The sequence below is a fragment of the Pyxicephalus adspersus genome, chromosome 4, assembly GCF_032062135.1.
Source record: "Pyxicephalus adspersus chromosome 4, UCB_Pads_2.0, whole genome shotgun sequence".
NCBI classification, from domain to species: Eukaryota; Metazoa; Chordata; class Amphibia; order Anura; family Pyxicephalidae; genus Pyxicephalus; species Pyxicephalus adspersus.
The window spans coordinates 119,798,906-119,820,116 of NC_092861.1; the positions used below are offsets into that span (position 1 = coordinate 119,798,906).

Sequence of the window (21,211 nt, forward strand, 5' to 3'; positions counted from 1 at the left end):
TAATAATAATAATAATAACAATTTCCAAATGTTGTAGAATATGTTTTCTTTAAAGCCCATCAACGCTTTGGTGTGGACTGGTGTCAACTGCATAAATGTAGATTTCAAACAAAGACATTTAAACACTAGGGAAACTGTGAGCCTTATTCATATCACATGGGGCTGATGCAGAATTTGCACAATATATGCAACAGTTTTTAATATATAACTTTTTATTTAAAAAAAAAAAATATTTTTTTAAATAGATTTATATTAATTAATATAAATCTTAATAATATTAATTAAGTCTTAATAAATATTAATTAAGTCTTTTATTAATAACCAGTTCAGCCATTTTTACATTTCAGCTAAAGGCCCAACAAGTCATTGATGACTTTGGTACTATTTATGATACAGAAGGATAGAATATATTCTAGGCAAACTCTAGGCCGAGATGAAGTCGTCAATCTGCTTCAGTCAGAAGAAAGCACTTCCTCAGTCTACCCACCCTCATTACTCAAACAGCAACACTGTAACTTTGTAGCAAGTCACAAAATCATGACTGAAGTTGTGGGCTAATCTATGATATACGTTTATGAACACAGCCACTAACTGTAAAGATTTACATGATCATATCATCCCTGAGCTTGCATCTTTCCAGTCCAAAAAGTAGACGCTTATCCTAAACGATGACTGAACAACTATTCTAGAAGGAGATAACATCAATACATTTACAGGAGGGTACTCTGATCAGTAATACATACTGGAAATGTTACAAAGCATGAATAACATTCATTGTACCATGGTAGCTGATATGGTGCAATCCTTTAACTAAATAATGTGTACAGGTTACATGGTATATGAGACACATACGGAAAGTCGATCTTCTTTCTGTAGTGTCTTCCTATTTTTCCTTTTGGATCTTTTGGTTTTTGAGTTGTTGCTTCTGGCACTTAGGCCATCTTCACTTGCTGCAGGGGATATATAAGTGTTATACAAAGCTACAAGCTGAGGGACACCAAAGCAGTGGAGCAAGTTTAAAAATGTAATTCAAACATTAATAATTACTATGCATTTTCTGGATTATGCATGCAGATTAATAACTATGCTCTATTCTTCCATTTGCTTTATGAACTGATTAACACTGAACTGTTGTACATCATTAATACTGATTTCATTATTAAACAAGCACAGGAGAAAATAGTTCTTTCTGCCGTACTTTGCGGATATTTGGCCTGATAAACTCACATCAAACTCAGTTTCTTTGGACATGTTTTATGAAAGCTCTCCAAGACTGGACAGGATTGAAAACATTTGCCAAATATTAGGAAATGATTTGCTGGATCACCAAGGTTCACATATGATAGTCTATCTTATCCAGTCTTAGAGAGCTTTAATAAATCAGGCCCATTGTATTTTAAAAGCATATAAGGATCCCATTTATATACAAAGCCTATAAATATAAAGAAATTTTATAAACTGCATTTAAAAGTCTAAATCATTGTGGCTGTGGAAAACTGTTTTTTTTTACCATTGAAATTTTGTTTAGTAAAAGTAATAGTAAGTAAATTCTGTCATCACCAGATGATGCAATTCTAGGATCAGATTAAAGGAAAAAGGTAGCAGAAGAGTAGAACAGCAATGTCCCGATGAAATACTGAACTACTCAGCATGTAGGCTATGTTACCTCTGTACATCTCAATATCTCATTGTCAGTATTCAATAGATGATAACTTGTGGTTCCTCCTATTAGCCAATCAGGGTAGCAAAATATAAATTGTAATATGTAACAGGTTAACTTTAATGGCTATATCAGCCAAGTATACATTGAATTTTGGTTGGGCTGAGTTCCTTTTTTTATCAACCATAATCTTCAAGCATTCAAGCACTTTACTACACAGCACTGTTTACACTTTACTGGGTCTGTGATAATAGCAAAAACAAAGTATGGAAAAAACAGACATAAAAATAAATATTTGCAAAGTTGCCTGGCACCCCATATATATAGCTTTAAACAGCAAATCTCACTAATACATCTTGCTAAGATGAAGGGAAGCAAAATCAACCTCCCCTCAAAAATCAACAAGCCCAGGTCTTAGGGCCATCAGCCCCTCTCACAACTTAAAAGCCCAGAGAAGGTGACTTTATTAAACCATGGACTTTGCACAAGTGTATTTAGGATCCCTGACCTTTTCACAAAAGTGTTTCCTGTGCAAATACTTTCATGTTTTTAGTACATCAGGCTTTCAAGCTAAAAAATGTTCAAATGTTTTAAGACTCACCCACACTGGATTGTGTCTCATCCAAATCATCTCTGCCCTCTGTCACATTGCTCAGGAAATTATTCCTGGACAGATTCATTGGTTTTCCAGTCACAACATTCTATGAAATGAACATAGCTAGTACTTTATAAAATATATGGATAAAAGGTATATGAATTATTCATACGTAACATGTTTATTATTACTTTTTACAACATAGAATACTTTGTAAATAAAATGTAGAAGGCTATGTACACACGTCAGATGATCCTCGTTTGATTATCGTTTTAGGGCTAATATCGAACGAGAATCTGACGTGTGTACAGCAGCTGTCTGTCATCGTTCATGGATCCGTCCTGGCAGATCCACGAATGATTGTAATACAAGTGAAGGGGAGAGAGTGCAGTGGGGTGACGCTCGCTTGTTTACCCAACTCCCCAAAATGCATGAAAAGCGCTCTCTTATGCATCACACGTCAGATAAATTTGTCCAATTATCGCTTCAGGGCTGGTATTGAAGGAGAATCTGGCATGTGTACAATGCTCATTCATGGATTTTTCAGTCTTTTGTGGTTGAAAAGGATTGTGAAAAATCCTTTCCAATGACAAAAATCTAACGTGTGTAAGAAGCAATACTTTGTCATCTATATATTACTATTTATTATTAATTTTTCTTTGCTTGTTTTTAACATATTCTTGCTGTTTTCCTTATGTATGAAAACAACAAAATGAAAAGAATGATTAGCAGCTTTACTAAATATGGCAGTACGAAAAGCAACTTTAATGACAAAGTTCTGTAATACCTGGCAGCCAATCAGAAAACTCCAATAAACTACAGTCTAAATGGATAATATGGCCTGGTGTATTTTGCTCACCTTTCAACTAGTTTACTGATGACTTTTCTCTACTTACAGAATTCTGCAGAAGTTCTGCCCAAGTTGAGATTAATCTCTATCACCTCTATCACAATAAGCCCTGCCTACTGCAATTCTGGCCATTAAAACTTTGGCATTTGACATTCAACAGACATAATGCAAGGCAAGGTATAACCTTGAAAGACGTAAAACATTCATGTACAGTCAGAGCCTGTAATTCAGTAGAGTTCATCAAAGATACCAGAGGCAATTTGAATGTCCTAGCATTGCAACACTATAGTTTTGTTTTAGACGGAAAGGTTCTGATGATAATACTGACCTTGTCTGTCACTAAAACATAGTTTAACCTCAGACTGACTTCATATCCATCTTCATGCATTGTGGCTGATATAATCTGAAACAGAAAACATAAATACAGGTTGTCCCCGGGTTACATACGAGTTAGGGACTGTAGGTTTGTTCTTAAGTTGAATTTGTATGTAAGTCGGAACATGTACATTATTTTAATAAATGCAATTAGGACAGATGTTTGTCTCAGAATATTATTAGGCATCGTGATGTCAGTTACTGAATAAAATCCTCACTGTGGTATAATCACAAACAAAGCAAAAAAAAAAAACTTTATGGAGCCTAGACATTTATTAACCTCTGGAGCAAGAAACAACTGCAGAGTTTGTCTTGGTCATTAAAAAGTTACAAGAGGCTGCAGAATGAGCTCAGCCCCCAGCCAATATCACCTACAACCTCAGCTGTGATTAGCAAAAAATTTCTTCTGAAAGTCATGCAAACCGCCCCTCCCCCCTCCAAGCCTCCATCTTGCACACCAGCGAGCAGGGAAGCCCTGTTCGTATCTAGCAGGCATCCGTATGTCAGATGTCCTTAACCTGGGGACTAAATGTATATATCAATTGGCCCAGTACTACAATGTAGAGCCAGAGAAAAGTCAGTCATGTGCAATTCCTGATCAGTGGTCTGACTAAAGCCTTATGGAGGTTATTTCTCTTGCTCCCTTTGCCCAAATGAAGTGAAGGGGAATCAAACAAAACGGAACATGTATGCCGCTGGGGAAAATTATATTAAGATAATCTGCTGCTTTCTTCAATTTGGGCAAAACTTTGGTTCACTTTGCATTGGGAACTCTGCAATGAGCTTTTACCATAGCTTTAATGCAGTCTCAGAAAAATAACCCCCTTCTGAAACATGTAATTTAAGGCTTCAAGAAGAAAAAATATTATTCAGAAATATAAAATGTGGCAAAATTAATTTTTAAGAGGCCTGTGGGAAGTACAAATGTGGAAGCACTCCGAAAAGGCAGCATTAGCAGTGATTGCTAACTCATGCAGTATGAAACTCTAACGCAGTCAAAAACTCTAACAGTCCCCTTAAGCATGTCACCAATCTTTGATAACTCCTTTAGTGTATATGCAGTGTCTGCCTATCACTTGTTATATGTCCTTGGCAGTTTTCTGTAAATACAATCCATGAATTTACCATGCGCAATTTGGTGATGTCAAGAACAGCACTTGAGGCCCCTTAAAAAACACCTTTAATGATCTAAACAAATCTTCTAAATAAAATAATGATCTTTTTGCCAATGTTTGAGAAAACCCTAGTCAAAAAGGTAGGCCAGGGATACCTTTTACATACAACATTGGAAAAATGTAATTCTTCACTGCTCCCATCAGCTCATTTCAGAAACTTCAGGACTCTTTCTTAAATGAGAAAGGAACTGTGAAAGAGTGCATGTGAGATGAGTGTAGAGGAGTGGGTAGAAGCCCTTTGCAGAGACTTTGACAGGTGACAGTGTCTCCTAAAATAGCAATATCAAATCATTTAAATTGATGTTTTCCTCCTTTATGATTTTTATGCCCTCATGTTCATTTTTCGAATCACTGAGCAGCAGTCCATGCTGGCCATCATACTTACTCTTCCCATCCGAGGATTTCCAATCAATGCCTTAAATTCAGAATCATTCTGTGTATAGCATCGTAAGTGAGCACAAATGTGATCCAATTGCTGCCTCCAATAACCTACAAGAAAAAAATGATTTATAAATTATAAGAAAACTTTCACACTATAAGAAAAGTTTCCACAAGCTACATGTGTTACTGGAAGCCATAACCAGTAAACTTCCATAGCCATTTTCATTTAAAAAAAGATTTAGCAAAAAACATTTAATTATGTACAATACAGATGTGATACATATAGGTTGTGTTAAAAAAATAAAAAAAAGGATTTCTGTTGGTGGTAATCTTGTAAAAATAGGTAACTTTAACTTACTAATTTTAATGGCAAAAAAGAAGTAAAAATAATAAATTACTATAGATGTATAAAAATCAGGAATAAAAAAAAGAGTAAGGAAGGGAAAGGAAGGTATAAATTATTTATTATGGTACAGTGAGGTATAAAACATGGTTAAAGTCCTTTTAGATTTTTATCCATGACTTTTAACTCCTTTGTCCATTTCTCCCCTTGGTTAAAGGGGTTGGTTAAAGTTATGTGTTAAATCAAAACTCTAGGCAACCAGCTAAATACACAAGATATAGATATATGTATTCTGTTTACCTGACAAATCATTTGTCTTTATTTTACCCAAATCTGAGATTTTCACAGCATTTCCTGGTTAGATTTTAAAATGCAGATATAAAGACAGCATAAACTTTATGCATAACACCAGTGTTTTGGGTCATGTGAAAGATTTCCCCCTCCTCCAAGCAAAATTTTTCCCCATGCTTTTATATCATGCATCTTTCCTTTGGCATTTTAAAGCATTCAAAAATTTATTTTTCAGATTGGAAAATCTTCAAATAGCAAGAAAAAGCACAAACTGCATTAACAAACAACACAGCAGTGTTTTATAAATGTGCCAGACAACTTTTAGGGGTATGGCTGGGCCTTAAAAATGAGGCTCTTAATGTAGTAGGTAAAAAAAAAACAATTTTGATACGCCTAAATTTAGGTTTAACCAGAGCACCATCAGCGTGTATGTGGTAATACATTATCCTGTATTACACAGCACATCTCACCTCGACCTGGACTGATTGCTGTAAGTAGTGGTTTGCGATCGCTCATCTTCTCCTTCTTCTCTTTCTCAGAGATTAGCTCCAGCTCCTTCTTTTCCATTAGTCTGCTAGATGGGTAAAACAATCCTACAGTTTGAGTCCCTCTGTCCACTTTCTCAGTACCTAGTCTAGGGTCTGGTAAGGAAACAGATAATGGTTGCCAGGAAGCACGACCATCTAAATCCTAAAATAGAAAATTATAAAAGACATTTGGCATAACTGAATACTATTTTCAAAAGAGATGATTAGGTGCTTTAATATGTTTTATGTTTTACTTTTTATGGAAGTTTACATATTCTGTACTGTAAAAGGTAAAGATTCTTAGTACATATAAATGCTACTAAAATGATTTTTTATTTGTAATAATATAAATATATAATAATGATCATGATCAATAACGTTAACAACCAAATTTATAAGTTTACAGTGATATTGAGCCTGATTTATTAATAATATTATCATTGTTATTAATTATTAATATAGAAGTATATTATTTAATGGAGATTGCTAACATGACTGGATTTTTTTTTTTAAACATATTTTTAGTGATAAAGTTTGAACAGTAAATAAACAAATGTATACAACTTTGCAATTCAAATATATATGTACATTAAGCAAAAACACGAATATACAAAATACTTTTGTTGAGTAGTAAAAAACACGACTGGATGTTTAAAGTTCACATACCCTACTTGCCTCTTCAAAATTACCTTGGTTCATAGCACATTGCATTTTAGAAAATCTGACCCCTTGTGTCATCAGAAAAACTGGCAACATACAGAAAGGTATACTAAAGCCAAAAGTTCCTAATTACACAACATGTGTTCATTAAGGCCAGGGTACCAATATTCACAAAGCCCCTACGTTGTTGATACTTCCAATCCTGTCATGCGCATTACCCTGTATACCTGCTAGAGCCTCTTGGAATATCTGGTCCATCTAGATCAGGGGTGTCAAACTCAAATACACAGAGGGCCGAAATTAAAAACTTAGACCAAGTCACGGGCCAAACTTGAAAATTATTGAAAAAACAATTAATCTCAATAAGAAGAAAGAAGTACACATGAGAAGAGCATGCAGTAATATGAAGTGGATTGATCTAAATATTTAGATCAATCCACTGCATATTACTGCATGCTCTTCTCATGTGTTTTTGTTTCTTCCTATTGAGATTAAGAGCCTGATTTATTAAAGCTCTTCAAGGCTGAAGATAATACACTTTCAGCTGGGTGATCCAGCAAACCTGGAATGGATCTGGTCCATGATTCAAAACATTTGCTAGCAAATAGCAAATTACTTTGAAGAAATCCATTCCAGGTTTTCTGGATCACCCCACTTCCCTGATGAAAGTGTATCCTCTCCAGCCTTTGAGAGCTTTAATAAATCAGACCCCAATTGTTTTTACTTTGCCAGAGAATGCAATGTGAAACCAAATGAATTGCTGCATTATTTGGTTTCATATTGCATTCTCTGGCACAGTAAAACAATTAATATAGCAATAGCTCTATGATAATTCCTGATTATTGAGTTTACCTGTCAGTATAAACTCTGCGGGGTTCACACATAGGCTGCTGTTTAATAGACAGGAGTGATGCCACTACTACAATTCCTGGCATCATTTGTGTCTATAAAATGTGGAGCCACGCATAGGCCATGCATTGGCAGAGAGGCTACTGGTTTAGAGACGCGAGTGATGCCGGGTTTTGTAGTAGCGGCATTGTCCTTGCGTCTAAAGAACAGCAGTCTAATATGAATTGCAGCTGGCTTGCCGTTACTACGGATTGCAGTAGCTATAGCTATAGTAGATATCAGTAGCTTTGGCAAGTCCTGTTGTAATTCAGTGATGGAAACTGGTTGCGAATTCAGCTCTTGGGCTTTCGATTCTTCAATACAACATCTTCAGTTTGGGTGCTCTGTACAAGCACAGTACAATGCAATGATTTTCAATAGTGTTAAAACATGAAGTCATTTGAACTTCACAGGAGCCAAGCAGCCATCTTTAACTATTGTAGAGCTTATCCAACTAAGTTGATTAATCAACAGTGAAATACAGATAAAATGCAAGTCTTCCTTATTTCTGCCTATCAACAACAGTAATTTTCATAAAAAATGGCTGATGCTGTGTGTAGGCAGAAAAACAATTGTAAAAGAGAATAACTAAGAAAAGTTAAATGGAAAAGTTAAATATAAAAGTTGGCTTACAGCAGATTGCGTCATCTGGCTTGTACTGTTTAGCATCCTGTTCTGCTGGGCTGAGAATCTCGCTGGAGGCTCCAAGTAAACCCCACAGGTTGCACAGAAGTGAGCATAGGGATGGTTGCTGGCCCCACACTTAGAACAAGTCAGATAGCTTGCAAACGGGCCCGGCTAAAAAAAAAAATATGTTGTCACTTAAAGTTTAATAAAAATAAATAAAATTAGGCACTGATTATTAATTATAGTGTGGTATTACCTTTGCCCCACACCAGTCACAGAAACGAGCATCTGCCAAATTCACACGGCCACACTTGGAACAAGCCTGCATTTTTCCCATCTGGTTAGGTAAAGGAGGTGCAGAATCTCCACTGTATATTGGCTGCCATAAGGAATAAATGACAAAACATTTATTGGTATACTGAAAGCCACACAGAAGGAAATATAGAATTATTAAAGAATGCAAAAGCACCTAAACCAATAAACTCTAACTTTTCAAAATAAATACAATATCTTAAAAGGATCCAGTACCCATATGCTAGTACAAACTGGACCCTTAAGATCAAAAGGAAACAAAAATGGCTTGGTAGGGTATTGAAATATCTTCAATTTTAAAAACTGTCAGGAAAGACATCAAAGTAGCCATAAGATGCAACATACTTTTAGGATATGCGCTTGAGCAATGTTAGCTGTTTCTCTAAATACACAAACATCTCCAATTGTCATCTTAATAAAAAGAGGGGAATGGTTCCTAATAAAACAAGTTAAACCAACACATATTGACTAATAATGGCCTTGATGACTAGCTCTCTGTGATAACTGGGCACAAAAATGTCTAGGTCATTTCACCTAAACAGGTGAAGTAAGTGTCTCTCTTTGATTACAATAAGTGTTGTTTTCACTCACCCCCATCACCTCACTTAACTTTTTCTTCCCTGATTCACAAACTAGCACTTCAGCCATCATAACATGCTAAATACATGAACATAAAGAGAACACATATTAATCCCTACCGTATGGGTTTCTGGTAGCTTGGCCTCACATGTCACACAGTGTTTTAGATTAATGGGATTTCCAGTTCCACAAGAACGGCACACAGTTTTATCCTGAAAATTAAATAATAAGATTATCATAAAGTAATGATAGTTGTCTGGAACAATAAAGAAATTAAGCTGGATGGGTACAGGTTTTCTTGTTTATTATGTTCAGGTGTTTATTCTGACTTTTTTTTTATTCAGCAAACAATTCCCTATCTTTAAAAGCGGATATAAATGCCTAAAAAGCCTGCAGCATAGCTCACAAATGCCTGCACAATCTTTAATGAGTGGTGGATTGCAAGTCTATGAAGGCGTTTCGATGGCAAAACGACCCTTGAAGCTACATGTAAATGAAACCGCCTGAAGCCTGCAAAAGCCTACACAAAAAAAGTCATTCCTTTTCAAAAATTTATTACAAGGCTTTTGTAAGCATTTGTAAGTAGCAATAGGGATTACAAAAGCATGAAAAAATGTCTGAATATGCCCTCACATTCATTTATGGCAATATAATTTTTTGACCAGAGCACAGAAACTATTTAATAAAATAAGTTACAACATTTCCAGTTTTGGTGCTTCCCCTAAAAAATATTTACCTTGCCAAGCACTATAATGATATCAAAAGGGTTAGTAGGTAAACATGATCTGTGAGCTGTTTTTTAAGGTACACAGTGTTTTCACTCGCTTGAGTTTTTCAGGGGCAGTTTATTATTGGAGCAAATCAAACCCAAGTACATTTGCCTATCTCTACTAGGGATAATTTGAAATTACAGGTTTTGTGTTCACAGGTGCACAGACATAATGGTAAGGCTACATACAAAGAAAAATTGAAAAAAGAAAACTGATATTCTCAAAAGCATCCAATTAGAATTTTTCATTGTATACTCTATAAATGGTTGATAAGGACATACATGTGCTCCTATTTTTGGTAAATGTCCTACCCTAGAATGCATATCTACATAGAATGTATGACAGAAAGGTACATGGCACTCGATGTTATGTTACCTTGAGATGGATACTAGCTTGAGGCTGCATTTGTGCAAACAAAGGAGCTTCACACACAATACAGGAAGGAGTGTTCATAGGAACCATCGTTCTACATTCAACACACAGCCCCATCTGTAAAATGACACAATAAATACATGATCATCATAATATTTCCTAATAAGTCTTTAAGATATCCAATGTATGGAAATGAGCCAAGGAAAAAATTGCAAATAGAGAACATAATTGTAGCAGTATAGTAATTAGATTGTACTCAATAGCTTTATCCAGCAATTATCTAAAGGCGTAGCAGAAAAAGATAAATATTGCAATGATGATAAGACTTTTGTGCTGCTGTGTTTCATGGAAGAACAGAACTTGTTATCCACAACAAAAACTGTGTTATCTTTATGCTTTAATTAATTTGACCCATTTATACATACCGTAAACATGCATTTTTTAAGATACTTTCAACAATACATTGTCTTGTATAACAATGTATGACATTATCAGCTGTTAGTATGGTGATGCAATTTGTAAGCTCAAGTTTGTTTAACATCTGTATCTGTATAAATTACATGGCAATACCATCCCCTGCTGGAGACAGAATTCTCTAAGGATTGCACTTCATGTACTAAAAAAATGTATTCGTCAAGATTTATTCAAATAAATATATCAAATAGAGGTTTCAAACCCTATAAAGTTAAAAAAAAAAACTTTCTCTTGATGTCTTCTCACTTTTAAGTTATTGAGTACATAATCACCTTGCTTTTGCTCTTTTGCCCCATCACATCACGTCAACTCTGATCTGATTTTTTATTTTGCACCCAATGGGCCTGATTTATTAAAGCTCTCCAAGGCTGGAGAGGATACACTTTCATCAGTAATGCTGGGTGATCCAGCAAACCTGGAATGGATCTGGTCCAGGATTTAAAACATATGTTAGCAAATAGCAAATGACTTTGAAGAAATCCATTCTAGGTTTGCTAGATCAAATAGGTTCACTGATGAAAGTATATCCTCTCCAGCCTTAGAGAGTTTTAATAAATCAGGGCCAATAACTCAACAGGATAATGTGTCATGGAAAAATGGAGGGGATTATTTACGCAAACCTTTGTTTTGTATGTACACAAGTTCATTTAAAAAAAAAAAAAAACAACATGAAAACTAAAACCCTCAAATCTGCTACTGTTTGTATGTATTACCAAAGAACATGCGGTATGCAAAGAGCTAAGTGATGTAAAGATGAGCTTGTGAGTGTGCTGCATCTCCATTCACTGTCCAATCACATGCTGAGGAGTAACAAATCCAACTGTATTAATGAACTGCAGCTGAGAAAAATCGGGTTCACTGTGCTGTCTGACAAGAATGTGCAAATCTTAGCAGTGAGTTGACAGAAATACAAATCCTTTGGCTGGTGAAGAAGCTCCTATGTATGCTATTCATCCATGTTTTCATTTTATTGATGTCTATAACAATATGTCATTTCAATTGTAATTAAATAGCAGAAAACTAGTATAGGCAGACCTTGCATTGATAAAAAGTGGGGTACAACATCAAGCACCTGCACTGCTTACCTGAGCACCCTCTGGTGGTGGCAAGCGACGTCCAGGCACTGGTGGAACAGGGGAGCCACAATCCTGACAGAAGCGAGCAAACGGATCAGATGGGCGAGGGGCTAAGCAGTGGGCACATCTGTGATTTAAAAAAAAACATTGAGAGTATGCTAGGATGAATAAGGTTAAAAACTGTATTACCTAATAAGCTACTTAAATGAGTCCAATAAAAAAAATGAAGATGAAAGTTCCCAGGATATAAGATCTAACAACACTTATTAACCCAATACAATGGTCAGGATGTAAGATTTGAAAACACTTTTGTCTCCATTTTGCCTTACAAGATATGGTTGATGGAAGCACTTGAACAGTAAAGCAATGAATGTTCATCAGAAAATTGGTCTTATAAATATGGAAATACCATAATTTTTAGGCTCACGCAATATATAAATGTGGCATTCATGTGAAAAGATGGTCACTTTTCAGCAGGATCAACAATTTTAGAGAATTTTTAATTGAAAAAGATATTCAAAAAGATAATTAAAGCACTAACTCTAACTATAGCACCAAATATAAAATATAAAATATATTATCTGATTGCCTTTTTATATATACAGTGTTATAAAAGTGATGAATAGAAAAAAAAGGCAAAGAAATGATCTAAATAAGCCCTTGTATGTCTGGTTTTAACAAGTGTTGGGAGGCCCAACTTGCTCTTGTGTGAGCAGCTTAAAAAGCTCATTCACCATAAAATATTTTAATTACAAGAGAAGACTGGTGGGACGAATCAGCTCCTCTCCTGTTAAATAGATATGTCTTTAATAACTACGCAAAGACCTTTTTCTACCATAATTTCCTTCACTTGTATTTTTGGGGTGTTCCTGTCCATCTATGGGTGGTATAGCTTATCGTATTCAATTCTCAATAACTTAAAATAGATAAAAATCTAGTAGAGACAGTGGAAGCATCCTATAATAGGTTCAACAGATGTGAAGACTCAAGAAATTAAGATCAGAAATATACTTAATAGTTTAACTCATTAAATATCTATTTGGGTTTGCTTTATATATTATTGTTTTTTTTTAAGCTTACATAAAAAAAACAAATTATATGTAGATATGTAGACATGAAATACAGTATTCATGTCAACACATTCCCACAGCCATATATTTTTTATAGGAAATCATAACCTTAATGACTTAGGGGAATTAATATGAAGCAGTAAACGAGACATTGGGTCTGATTTATTAAAGCTCTCCAAGGCTAGAGAATATACACTTTCATCAGTCAAGCTGGGTGATCCAGCAAACCTGGAATGGATTTCCTAAAAGTAATTTGCTATTTGTTAGCAAATGTTTTCAATCCTGGACCAGATCTATTCCAGGTTTGCTGGATCACCCAGCTTCACCGATAAAAGTGTATCCTCTCCAGGGCTTAGAGAGCTTTAATAAATCAGGCACATTCAGTACAAAATCCTAATTTTTAAAATGTGTTTACCAAGAAGGTTCATCTTCATATTTATCAGCTCCACTAGTCACTCTATTAACAAACTGGCAAATGTTCCTTGCACATTTAGACAAGTATCACTAAACACTGACAAGCATGCACTGGGTGTCTTTGTTTTAAAAACTATTTTAAAGGTCTGGAAAAGCATGAACTGTAGTTTTGTATCTCATTATAATGTCCCATTCCTGTTTTATGACTCAGCCTTTCAACATTTTTATGTAGAAGGTAACCATAAAATATTTTTGATATCTCAAAGAACCCCTGGTAAAAAATATTATACCAATAGCTCATAGTACACTAGGAGTGATCATCAAGTTTGAAAAGGGGTTCATAATAAAATAATAAATAATTTGGTGTGCATCCAAATCATCCATTTGCTGTGGATCCATGGCAGATCATTTACAGAAACACCCATGTGAACGCAAACAAAAAAACACATATTCAATTAATTCTGTGGTGTCTTCTAACATATGTGGTGAGTATGAAAGAAAACCCTCTACTTCAGTAATTAGTGGAAAATTTCCTCTTGCATTGGTGGACTACTTTTGGCGATCAGACTTCTTTGGGGATCAATTTTATCAATATTTAAGGAACCACAAAATGAACCCTAGAGTTTCACAGAACCCTGTGAACAGAGCTGCCATAACTTTTTTAATGTAATACTATAAACCAAAGAAAAAAAGTCATATCCCCCACATACACCTATACCAGTAACTCAGTTTATCATGTGCTAATATACAGGTAATCCCTGGGTTAGGGACATCTTACATACGAACGACTTCTAGATACGAACAGGGCTTCCCTGCTTTCTCCTGTGCAGGATGGAGGCTTGATAGGGGGAGGGGGTGGTTTGCATGACTTGCAGAAGTAAACTTTTGCTAAACACAGCTGAGGTTGTGCTTGATCTTAAGGACTGAGCTTTTTTGCAGCTTCTTGTAACACTTTAATGACCAAGACAAACTCTGCAGTTGTTTCTTTTTGCATTTCAAAGCACAGCTTGCTCCAGAAAGTAATGAATATCTAGGCTCCATAAAGATTTTTTTTTTGCTTTGTTTGTGATTAACTCACAGTGAAGGATTTTATTCAGTAACTGACACCACGCTGCCTAAAATTATGTTGAGACAAACATCTGTACTTATTGCATTTATTAAAATAATGAACCTGTTCCGATTTATATACAAATTCAACTTAATACCAAACCTACAGTCCCTATCTCATATGTAACCTAGGGACTACCTGTATATGGTAAAATATACTTGTTTTCTGAGAAACCTACCTTTCTAAACCTGCAACTGTTATCAGAAGCACTTAAGTAAAAGAAAAGATTACAGTTATGAGAAGAAACAAATACCAAGACCATATGATTGTTACTTAAATTAATTAAATCTTTGTATCTACAGTATTTGATTTTTAGGGGCAAGTGTACATATAGGGAGGATAATATTGCTTGATATGAGTATTCACAGAAAAAAAAAAAAAAAATAGTAAACGTGAATTAACAGAAGTATGTGAAAAAGTATGTGCTTTAAGGCCTCCTACTAGACAACAGACAAACTAAGCGACTTTCATATCTTTCATATGGTCCCTCAGTTTAGACTATACAAACATGGAAGTGTCACGGGGGACTTACTTGAGGAAATCTGTCTCCCTCTGGATTCTCATGCTCTGCGTACTTGTCAGACTCTTCCTAACTATTGGTTCAGTGGAGTCATTCACCTACATAGCAGAGAAGTTGTAATTATCATAAAAATCTATTTTTGTCATACATGTAATGAATTGTTAATTAGAATATTTTAGTGTATATTCATTTGCTATGAATACTTTGGAAACAACAATTGCCTATTCTACCCACTTCAGTTTTTACAGTTCTTAGAGTTTAAACATATTATTCATTCTTTTGTCTATCCAAACTTTTGTTAGAATAGAACAAATACGGCTTTCTATTAGCACTTTTAAATAATATTGCAGCCAGATTTCTTGTGTGTTTTCTTTTTTGCATTTTTTAACCAAAAATATGTATATAAAACTTTCAATATGTATAAAATATGTTAGGTCAGTAAAAAAACACCCTAAAAATCTTTTTTATTTTACATCCACATATATCACTGCATCATATCATGGATAATCATATACTGTATATAGTAAAAATGATAAAAAAATTTTAAAACTCTAGTAGTAGTTAGTCATATTCAACTGGACTTTGTTGATGTTTTGCAGCCTCCCAAGCTGCTTTTTCAGTTCTGATCTGAGGAAGCAGCTGGGAGAGCTGTGAATTTGACAAGCTACATATTTCAGAGCCATGTCTCTGCATAGAAAGAAAGAGATGTGGAAGGGACACCTTAAAGTAAATCTAAACTCTACAATCAGTTTTCTATATCTTTGTTCTGCTCCTTGACCTCCTCAAATTAAAAATCAGCTGTGTCCCCTTGGGTAATAGTGCTACGACAGGTGGTGGACAAATCTGATCACCTGTTCAATCAAAAGCAGGCAGTCAGTGGTCATTGTGTACTTAGCGAAAGCTGGTTAGTGGTAAGTATCATATCAAACGTTTTATATTTAAGTTTATTATTATGATTCATAAATAAAATACATTCTTATACAGATGTAATGACTGTGTTTTTAAGGTACCAAAAAGCTCTGGCAAATTTTAGTGAATAAAGAAATTCTAAAAATCATAAAATTTACATAATTAATTGGCTGAAGAACATAAGAAGCAAACTCCTCAACACAACTGATAAGGTTATAGATACAGTAAAAAAGCCCTACCTGTGACCTCTGGGTTTGAGGTATGGACACTGCCTCCTCCGCCTGGCTGGGCTTTCCAAGGCGGCTGTTCAGAAATCTTGGACCATTTAAAGACCTGTGGCTGATTCTTCCATCTGGATCAAGATCTAAAAACACAGTAAAGAAATACAAAATGCTCTGTTTATAAGTTTGTCCAACTATATCAAGACTATTACTAGTGGTTAACTGACTAGTCTAGTTGTGATATGTAACAACAGTCAAAGTAGGTGTAATACTGTAGTATATTTGTTTAAAAAATACTTATCATTAAGCTGATTTTTGTGTTTTTTATTTAATTTTATAAAAAGTACATTTTTTTACATGATTGTGTGTTTCAAACTTTTTTTTTTATATTCATGATATCTCCTAGACCCTTGTTCGGACATATTTCTGTAACTTACAGGTCTACAATTTAAAAAAAAAAATTTCATGAAAAACAGTGTACCGCTTTTGGTACAAAAATCTAGACATCAGTAAAACGCCCAGGTGGTTAAAAATTACATGTTACATTATTGTTAGTCCAAATGTATTTTCGCTGTGGTATTTAAACACATGCAAAGATTCACATGTCCTTTTACCCTATAGCCAATTTTTCCTTTTCAGGGGAAGATTGCCATGATTTGCTTTCCTTATGTTTCACACTCCCCAATTAATCCTTATTTGCCCCCCACCTTCTCTTTACATCAGTTTATTAGAAGTACTTAGGTGCTTCTAGCTTTTTTTCAGGTTTTTGAGCATGTAACCTTTAAAAGTCCAGATTTTGCCTCCCTACATTTAAAGTTGGTATATTGGTACATTATTATTATTATTATTATTAATAATAATAATATTAATAATAATAATAAACTGGATTTATATAGCGCCAACATGATACGAAGTGCTGTACATTAAATAGGGATTGCAAGTGACAGACAAATACAGACAGTGACACAGGAGGAGAGGACCCTGCCCCGAAGAGCTTACAATCTAGGTGCTTTTGCAGTTTATACCTAAGTGTTAAAGTTTCATCTACAACAATGTGTACACCTTTTTATTTTATATATTGGTGTGTAAATTCTGCACAAATCCCAAAGGACCTTACAGATACAGATTGCCTCTTCCAAGTTGTCAGCACAGGTTAGATGTTAATGTTAATGTAAGGAAGAATCCATTAGATTGCTGTGATTTGTGAAACTTTTTCTCCTACAGAATTTACACATTACGCCTGTTTGTTTTCAAGCCAACATAGAACAAACAGAGATCCAACGCTTTTACCTTTATAACTTTGTGCTGTGTCATCCCAGGCTGAAGTTCTTTGTGAAATCCCACCTTTCTTTTTAGTCTTCAGATGAGAAGAAACATTGACAGTGTCCTAAACAGAGAGATGTTTGCAATAGATGGTAATATCATGTACAGAATACGTCATGTACTTGGGACTTACTTCAGGAGTCAATAGACTTTTCCATAAATACAGAAGCAATGTAGTGGCATATAGCAATGGTTGCAGACTGGGCCTTATTTATTCTTCAGGGATGATGGTGTTTCCTGTACCCATTGCTGCTCTATCACTAGCAGAGGGCACTTCATACATGGGAATCTAGTCTTAAATGGGGTTATCACAAAGGTGAAATACACAAAGTTCTCATGCATTAGCTCTGACCAGTGGACAGTGTGGAAATTTCCTGTATATCAAGTTACTGTTCCAAACAATGCCAGCTAATGGGCACACTCCTATGGCCTTAATGGTTCCTAATATTACCATTGGCCAATGGTTGTTAGGAAAGAGAATGCTCACGACAAGCCAGGTGTTGTACATTGCTGGTGAAAAAGCCAAATATGCCAGGACATCAGCATAGGAGCTAGGAGAAGGCTGTAAGAGGACTTCATAAGAAGAGTATTTTAGAGTTGCTTTATTTTAGTTCCTGCTTATTAAGAATAGAATATTTAACCACTTTAATAAGTATCATATTACACATTGCTGTATATTAATTAGGGGATTGCTAAATATATATATATATATATAGGTTTTTTTCAATTGCTTTGAACTCAGGTAAAAAAATAATTACTAATTGTTGCATATACTGCATAAAGTATATTTTTTTTACTATCTTTGTGTGTTAGATTTGTGCATGAGTCTTTTATAGTTTACCTTTTTAGAGAGCTCTTTCAGGAAGTTTTCATCATTGTCTTCATCTGATGAGTCAATTTCTGGAGGAATATACTCCACTATGAATACTTTTGTCACAATGCCACTTTCTCTGCCATCTCTACGAAAAAAATAAATAACAAAGTGATCATTTGTACAATTATCAAACACAAAGTACAGTATTAATTTCATTAACAATGTCTATAGATTCCCTTTTACATATTTTAATGTGAATGATTTAAAGTATTTACCAGAAACACATTATTGCACTACTAAAGTTTAAATTCTACTTTTGCCAGATACTTCTGACTGACTTGCAAATATAGGACAGTAACTGATGTCTGCAAAATGGAAGGAAGTCATCAAATGCATATAAAACATGCAAATGAAAGGAGTATATTTATGAAGCAGTATATCTGACATTTATCAAAAATTTACTGCAGATAAATCCTCCTTGTGTTTGTGTTTTAAATGACAGTTATTGATACACCAACAGTGAATGTTTTGTAAAGCTCACATTCACTTCTTTATAAATATTCCTTTAAAATGTAGTTTGCATTGCCTTCAAATAGAGCCAATCTTTACCTATCAATGTGAGCTAAAGGCTGCACATACAGGACCAGCACAGGAAACTACTAGTGATCCCATATATACCTATAATGACAATAGACAATAGATTACTTACCTACTCACAGCCATAGCCTTAACAGTGATTTTGCCATCTGGCAATGTAAATGACCCTCTATATTTTAAAGTTGTGTTTTCTGCATAGCCGACCTTTTTAAGCAAATCTGGCTTGCTTCCATCCAATGTATAAAATATGGATACATCTGGGGAATCTGTGAATACAAATAACATCCTAAATAGTGATAGGTCATCAACAAACATTAAATATGCAGCTTGAAATTATTTCAAACAATGGATTTCTATAGAAGGTAAATGACTATTGCGAAGAACATCTGACTTGCAGGAATATTCAAACCCTAATACATCCATGCCCTAGCATCCAAGGATCTCCAGTCTGGTCGAATACAGAATTCACTTAATTTACATACTTCAGAATTGTTGTTTTAATGAACACTCTAATGCAAAACTGTATTTGTTTTAATATTAATATAAGATTTCTCTTAGACAATTGTCATGGGAACAGGTATTCCCCATTGGAACATTTCATTATTATTCCAGTCCTGGTAATATCCTAAAATTTTAGAAATAAAGGGTTTTAATCCTTTACCACTTAAAAAAAAAGTTTTGGTGTTTAGAACACTTTAAAGGTCAGAAAGTAATAACCTTACCCAGTTTTCTTCATTTGAATATGAAGGTAGTTACATGTATTTTCTCTGACATACCTGATTTAATTTCGATTGGTGTGTTGGTGTCTACTTCATATTTCCCTTTACCAGGTAGAGGAACACGAAGTGGTATAATCTGCGGCACACAGATAGATCCAGCGGTCATCCTGTCTACATCACAAGAGTGAGAACTATTTTAGCAAATGTGGTGAATATTCCAAAGTGACAGACATGTAAATTTTTTTACAAGAAGGGAACCTAAAATGAGAATTAGATTCTAAATAAAAAATTGCAGCAGGCAGGTCCTTTACTGAAGAAGAGATAGGTGATGTCACTTAATCCTGGCAGCCCCAGGGAATACCAGGATACTAGCATATTCTCAGATCTGCAAGAAGTATCAATCTCCTCAGTCCCCCACATCTCTCTCTGGTTCCTCCAGCTAACCCCCACAGCACTATTATTATTATTTTTATTAATAAACAGTATTTATATAGGGCTAACATATCACACCGCACTGTACATTACATAGGGGTTGTAAATGACAGACAGATACGGTCAGTGACACGGGAGGAGGAGAGGACCCTGTGCATTAGAGCTTCATATCAGTCATTTTGTACCAGCTATATTTGGCATACAATTTATTCTTTAGTCTCCTCTGTATATAAAGTTAAACTTCTCAGTACACAAAGCGTTATATGCATGGAAAAATGACATTTAGAGCTTAATATGGGTGTATTCTGTAAATGTTTGCACTGCACCACACCCATAAAGCAGCCTTCTAATTATGTATGTAGTGGAGCTTCATCCTTCATCCAATGTTTAAATAGCTCCCAGTCAAGCGGCCAGCTTCATGCATCCAAGCAACAAATATCGCTTCTCTAAACTAAACAAGAAATGTATCTCTACTGATATGTACTGTATACTTGACGTGTGGTTAATGTACATAGCTCTTTATCATCATAATGCTAAATACATTCTATTCCAGATTTGTTTTCTTTAATGTCTGTGCACATACTAACCCACAAACATCACCTAACATGGTAATATAAAAAAATATAAAAACTGTCCATATCACTGCCTGTATGACTGTGCAGACACACTGGATACATTGAGCCTGATTTATTAACCACCCGACTGTTAAGCCCGACCTTGGTACGGACTTCAAAAAGTTACAATTATCGATAAACCCAAACTTTTCTCACTATATGAAAATACAGTGAGAAAAGTTCGGGTTTATCGATCACTTACCTGGTCCCGCTGCGATCGTCCATCGGTCGTGTTCCAGCGTCGTCCTCCAGCGTCGGGTGTCCAGCGTTGGCTTAGAAGGAGAAGCCGGCCGGCTTTTTCTCCCTCCGTGCGTGATGACGTGGGCGCGTGTGCGGGAAATTCAAACTGAAACTCATTCAAACACATTTTGTATTGGACTAAATACAAACTCCTGTATCCAATCCAATATAAAATAATTCAAAATAAATACAAAGTATGTAATTGGTAAATTCCAACTCTCATTTTGTATTGGATTTGATACAAAGTCCTGTATCCAATCCAATACAAAATAATA

At 35.0% G+C, this 21,211-nt stretch overlaps 1 protein-coding gene across 2 annotated transcripts in view; it reads right to left on the bottom strand.

Annotated features, from left to right (window-relative positions):
- The window catches only part of DZANK1 (double zinc ribbon and ankyrin repeat domains 1), a 28,516-nt gene that overhangs the window by 3,962 nt on the left and 3,343 nt on the right, over positions 1–21,211 (bottom strand). For both annotated transcript variants that reach the window (XM_072409467.1, XM_072409466.1), the window contains exons 2-17: positions 19,708–19,821; positions 19,044–19,197; positions 18,362–18,479; positions 17,488–17,584; positions 16,216–16,340; positions 15,080–15,165; positions 11,965–12,082; positions 10,409–10,522; positions 9,383–9,475; positions 8,629–8,751; positions 8,379–8,543; positions 6,141–6,360; positions 5,041–5,144; positions 3,434–3,508; positions 2,262–2,361; positions 853–950 (exon numbers count right to left, since the gene is read on the bottom strand). In XM_072409467.1, coding sequence (XP_072265568.1) covers positions 853–950; positions 2,262–2,361; positions 3,434–3,508; positions 5,041–5,144; positions 6,141–6,360; positions 8,379–8,543; positions 8,629–8,751; positions 9,383–9,475; positions 10,409–10,522; positions 11,965–12,082; positions 15,080–15,165; positions 16,216–16,340; positions 17,488–17,584; positions 18,362–18,479; positions 19,044–19,197; positions 19,708–19,816 — 1,899 coding nt within the window. In that variant the 5' untranslated portion in view covers positions 19,817–19,821. The remainder of the gene's footprint in view (positions 1–852; positions 951–2,261; positions 2,362–3,433; positions 3,509–5,040; positions 5,145–6,140; positions 6,361–8,378; positions 8,544–8,628; positions 8,752–9,382; positions 9,476–10,408; positions 10,523–11,964; positions 12,083–15,079; positions 15,166–16,215; positions 16,341–17,487; positions 17,585–18,361; positions 18,480–19,043; positions 19,198–19,707; positions 19,822–21,211) is intronic.